Source organism: Ammospiza caudacuta, chromosome Z (genome assembly GCF_027887145.1).
Source record: "Ammospiza caudacuta isolate bAmmCau1 chromosome Z, bAmmCau1.pri, whole genome shotgun sequence".
Lineage (NCBI taxonomy): Eukaryota > Metazoa > Chordata > Aves > Passeriformes > Passerellidae > Ammospiza > Ammospiza caudacuta.
Window position 1 is genome coordinate 26,819,937 of NC_080632.1, and position 6,000 is coordinate 26,825,936.

The 6,000-nt window shown below is 38.8% G+C and overlaps 1 protein-coding gene across 1 annotated transcript in view; it reads right to left on the reverse strand.

Annotated features, from left to right (window-relative positions):
• The window catches only part of SYK (spleen associated tyrosine kinase), a 30,476-nt gene extending 24,692 nt beyond the window's left edge, over nucleotides 1-5,784 (reverse strand). Inside the window, exons 1-2 of the mRNA XM_058823839.1 lie at nucleotides 5,371-5,784; nucleotides 3,772-3,932 (exon numbers count right to left, since the gene is read on the reverse strand). Of these exons, the coding sequence (XP_058679822.1) occupies nucleotides 3,772-3,932; nucleotides 5,371-5,784 (575 nt within the window). The remainder of the gene's footprint in view (nucleotides 1-3,771; nucleotides 3,933-5,370) is intronic.
• Between the last annotated feature and the right edge of the window lie 216 nt (nucleotides 5,785-6,000).

Here is a 6,000-nt window from a genome sequence, read left to right on the forward strand (position 1 = left end):
ATCAACAATATTATAAATATTTAATGATGCATTATTAATAAAATAATCTTGCAATATTAATAAAAGTATTACCAATATTAACAGTTTAATCTATTATCAAAGTTCCCTACCAGACAAAATGTAATAAACCCTGGAAGTTTGGTCAAGAATGTTCACCCAATATAGAATGTAAAAGTGTTAGTGTAAAGTGGGGCTTCAGACATAAAGTTCTCTATTTTCAGTTTCTTTTCAGATAATTTTAGAAATATTTTACTTCGGTTCCACTGCTATTTTTTTCCCCCCAAAGTTTGTGCCTAGAGTGGCAATCTTACATAAACATTCTTCACAGAAGAGGTAGAAAATACTTCCCATTTCATGTCATGGTTTCTGTGTTTGGTTCTGAAAACAAACTAGCATCCACATACAAACTTTATTGACTTTTAAGCCATGAAAAAAACTTTTAATAGATCTTTGAAAACTTCCTGGTAAAACATCCACATTTAGCTCAGAATTTTTCCTTGGATGCATTGTAGTGCTTTTTTATGGTGCTACTCCTGATATTTTGAACTGCAATCAGGAATTTTTTCTACTATTTACATATTTAAACCATTAAAAATAATTATAGATTTGATAATCTTGTATTTCTTTAGCATTGCTAATCTTAGCAATGCTAAGGAAATCTACATGTTAGTTGTATCATTACACAGACTGCTGTATTGGATTTTGCTTTAAGATAGGTATGTCAGATGGATAGCAAATTTCTGGTGTAATGAAGTTTTGGAGAGCCTTGTTAAAAATATTTATTTTTATATAATATAAAAATATTATATCCTTCTAAGATTTATTATTTTCTCCATAATAAACAATTTGATTTTTGTCACATACAAGTATTCACTCGTGGACTTGTTAAATAACCTCAGTTTACCTAATCTCTTCAATAATTTAGCTCCTCTCTTTGTTCCCATGTTCCAATTCCTACTTCAACAAGCAAAGATCTCTTAGACTTACATGTCTGAAAGTTTTACTTTTCAGTCAGCTACTGGGCTTAATTATCTTGACCAGTGTTAGAAAAACACTAACTCACAGTCACAACTTCAAAGCCTTCAATCCACAGATGTACAGAATATTCTGGCAAGCACTGCTGCTGGGTAAGTAAAACTGTGATGTCTGTGCCTGAAATATAAAACAATGCACCACACTCACACTCAACAGTTTTGCTGCTTCTGCTTCAGTTAGCCAGAAATGAGTGGTTTATTTCTCAATACCTGCTGAGCAAGCCCATGTTAGGCAACCCACTGCTGAAAGCAATAAACCTCTCTAAATAAGACAGTTCTTTTATTTGTGATGAGCCTCTAAGTGTGTGGGTCTGAGAGCTAGAATGGCTCAGCAATGTAGAATAACTGATTTCAAGACAAATGAACAACACCTTATTTCTCTTGCTGCACTGGCTACTGAACTATGGGATAGGTTAAGTTCTCTACCTGTGTCTTCCCTGAGACCATAGGAGTAAATGGCAGCTGAGTGGCTACTGCATTCTAAAATGGCCAGATAGGAAGTCTGTGCAAGAACAGTTAATACATCAGAGAGCATCCTACAGATGCAAAAGTAAACAGTCTTGTCCTTAATAACAGATATCCAAGATCAACACACTAGCAATTCATATTATTTAAGCTCCAATGGCAGTTGTCATGGTTTAAGCAGAGCCTTAAAATTAGCATTTTCTCCTCTATGGGCTTCTCCTCCCAGTGTGAAAGTGGCCACCCAAGTTCCATCAAAACTATATAAATATGGATCCATTGAAATATCCAGTCCCATGGGAGAAGGTCTGAATGCTCCCCCACAACTGATTGCACATGTCACTGCAAAGAGTATCAGAAATGCCTCATTGGCCATCTTTAAGGAACATAGGAAAATGCTGGGAAAATATTTCCAGTCAAAGCAGTAGGACTGCTCATAGAAGATTAAAAAGAGACTAGTGTTTATAATAGAGACTGAAAATGTCAAGTCTACTGGAAAATTTCACTCCCTTACTCCAAAACCTATCCCTGTTGTTAATAAATGCTAGCTAGTGGATTCTTTTCTCTGAAGAAAAACTAGCTTCTTTCCCCTGTGCGCCCCCCCCGCCCCTTCCCCAAAAAGAAGTACTTTGGCCACAAAGGAACCAATGTGTGCCTGAGGCAAACTGGAAAAGCTGCCAGTTTTAATACACGATCAACATCATGACTCAGCTGATACAAAGTTGGTTTGGTAAGGTGTTAAAATGGAAAGCAAAAAAGCAATATATTTTTAGATATAAAATTGTCATTAAAAGAAAGGATTGCTTTTTCTTTCAATTACTGGACCTTCTGTCTAAAAAGTAGGAGAAGAAACTAACAAAATCACAGGGCAAGAAAAAGGAGAGGTTGTGTGGTGATGTTGGGCTGGTAATTGGTAACAGCAGCTCTGTTCATCAAATCCTCTGAACTCCTATGCAGCAGAAAGATATACATCTGGCTCCACAAATTTTTGTAACTTTTCAACAGTTTTTTTTTTACTACAAGTATGACAAAATCTGTGACAAGCTCATTACAATGTTTTGTTACACATGGCAGCCGAAGCAACTGGATAACACCCCTCTGGATGTGGTCTGCACCAATAGGGAATATGAGGCTGAAAACAGGCATGCATGGCTACTTGGGTGAGACTGGCTATGAAACACAAAAAACTCAAGTACTGAGGAAAGAAAAGAGAGTTCAAGAAATGAGATGTCACTACAGTCAAAGCATTTGTGGTTAAGACCTCATAGGAATTCACTCTACTGGGAATTGGATTTAAAGAAGTTACTGGTTCCTGTCTACTGAGACTGAAACACGGAAATATGCAAGGGTTGCACCCACATTAACAATTAGTATGGCACAATAACAGAAAAACAGTAAAGTGAAAGAATTGGTACAGAAGAACCATATCCTTCTTGCAATCAGTTGTGGGGTTTCATTTTGGACTACCTCTAAAAAAAGCCAAAGGCTGAGCGCTAAAGAAAACTACACAGGTAGGTGATAAAATTTCCCTCAAAAATTATACAGTTCCAAGTGATCCTTACATGGCCTCGACTTTTAAGTCAAATTTTTTAAATTTTTTATCATTATATAAATACTTTCTGGGTGGGGGTGGGAGTGACAAAAGACAGCTCTGTTAAAACACTGGTATTTTTCAAATGAGGATTCTCCAAACAAACCCCTGGCTCTAGTCCCTGATGGCTGTCAGTCACTATCCTAATGCCACATTTGTGCTCAGAAAACAAAAGATCATCAGGCTCGGTAAATGCAGAGGGTAAACACCAGACACAAAATAGTGGTGTCAAGGTAGAAGTGGTCATTTTATTGCTTAACTACAAAACACAGCACTACCACTGTCCCTTGGAGACATGACAGATACAGATCCCAACAGCTGCTAACACAGGGAGTTTGTCTCTAATTGTATCAGTTCAACAATCCTGTGTATTGGTTGCAGGTGGTCAGGCTTTGACAGTGGGGCTGCAAAGGCCAGGGGTTGCCCTGGGCTGGTCACAACAGGTGCCAGCAGGTCCTAGTGGACACCCCTGCAGATGTTCCAGGCTTTTGTTATAGTTTTCCATCTTTAGTTAAGTGAGGGACTTGAGGGCAGGAAGCATCATGTAATGTAAATGACGCTGAACTGGGTGCCCTCACTGTGGATGAACCATGCTTTAGGGCACAGTCTCATTTGAGATTTATTCAAAAGAGCTGTACAGTAACACTGGAGGCAAACAGCAATACCACAGAAAAAGAAACTCACAGAAATTTTCCATTGTTTCTCGACCCGATGAGGATACGGTGTTCTGACTCCTCCCGAGAGATCCTCCCATGGAACCATGGCATCTTCTCATGGGCTGTAGTGGCAATCAGCTTCTCCAGCTGAGGCTTCTGACTAATGATAGCTTGTTCAAGAGCCTGCCCCTAGAGAACAGTAAAAACACAGTGAAACAGTCAAACTATCTTCTGCAATAAAAAGATGACAGGTAGACTCTCAGTCTTTTGGGACTGCTTTTGGGACATCCAAAATCTGCACATATTTGTTGTGTGTGAAGGCCTGGTTGCTATAAAGATTTTAAAACAGAAACTAACATATCACAAAACTAGGGTTCTCCCTCTACCTCTGAGAAAAAGAAGAAAAATTAACCAGTAAATAAAATCACTGATATATTAGTATTTAAGCTTAAAACAAAGTCATATTGTTATGGTAATGAGACATGGCTAAATGAAGTTTGTGTCAGTCTGAGCTTTCAAACATACCTCCAAATTACATATCCTATGGCAGTGTACTAAAATAAACCAAATGTGCTTTTCACTGTTGCAGCATGTCTATGTCAAAGACATCAATGCAAATTTTCCCAGACAGAACAGTCCCCATTTTAAAATGAATTATTCAGAGTAATATCAACTTAGACATTTTTAACCTTGTCTACAACCTACCACTTCTAAATTGGGCTCAGAATCTGAGGGCAACCTCCACTAGTTTCACCAGCGTTTAACCAGAGCTAATCAACTTCCCTCTAGATTGAGCTCAGACTCATCAGAAAAGACACTGTGAACCTCAGCAGTTATAGAAAATGTTGCACAAGTTTTAGGTTTTCCCAGTTGGGGGTTGCTCCATATATTTTACAGAGCAGAATTCATAGGGTTACCTGCTAGCAGCAAAAGAGATTAAGAACCTTGAGTATCTTCATGAGTTCATAAAGGTAACTCATGACATCGCAAGGTGAAATAATACTCTCTTTGCAGCCTCCTACACTAGTGTTTCCATGTTAAGAATGGCTTCTTTATAGTCATTCCCAGGAAAAAATCCAACATCTGTCCTCCACATGGAAAATTCCTGCTTGACCCCTGCAGCACTGAAGATGCAGTGCTCTGGAGTGTAGAAACTGCTCTCTTTCAGGAATAATTTCTGGTTTGGACATAAATTAGCATCATAGAAACAAGGCCAACTAAGAGAGTAAGATGTAAAACAAGTCATCATGTCACCGTGCCTGCCTGCATATCAATCCATAACAAATCAGATTTAAAAGCAACGAGACAAACCATTTCTGTATATTGTTTATTACAGGTCCTAATTTTTGGTCCAAATCTGATGGCATATATTAGTGCAGACGTAGATAAGATTATGCTAGACCAGGACATCGTAGAAATTCTAAGGGCTTAAATTTCAGGAAAACTAGACTTATCACCAAGTTACTGCACGGACTGTGGAGAAAAACCCCTCACTGTTAAATCTCAAACAGCTGTGATTTCATTGTGAAAAATACTACCTAGCAGCAGCAACAGCTGGAAACAAACACTGCAATCTCTTTTCTCCTAGCTCAAAGATTATTTTAGGGCAAGATCAGTCTGGTTTTACCTGCAAATTCCAAGTCTGCTTGACATACTCTCTGATGAGGTTCTCTTTCAAATCTTCAAAGGGTCCTGTTTTGGGTTCAACGCCTGGAGGCCGGTTGAAAGGTTTTCTCAGTAGACAGACAAGGCCATCTGCTTCCCCTGAGTGATAGTTAATGAGTTCAGCAGGACTGGCATGAGACTTGCCTCCTGCAATAGCATAGGAGCCACTCAGCTCCCTCTCAATTGTATAGTGGTGAACCTTCCTTCCATGGGCCAAGGATAGGGCAAAGCCCCCCAGGTAATTCCGGCTTTGGCGGAGCAAGTATAGTCCATCATTTGCTCCTCCCTGCATCAGATACTCCTCGGCTTCTTCACGTGTGATATTACCAAAGAAGTATGGCAAATGGTTAGCAGGGTTTGATGGGTTGGAAGCCATGGTTTTTTCTTTTCCAAGTAACAAACCTAGAATATTGTATCTGAAAATACAAAGACAGAGATATGAATGTCAGTAGGAAAAACAGGATAAACCAATAAGATGGCAGTTCACCTGTAGTATGTTTGCAGAATCACAGAATGATTTAAGCTGGCATAGACCTCTAAAATCATTGAGTCCAAACTTGAAACAATCACCACCTTGTCAGCAAGACCATGG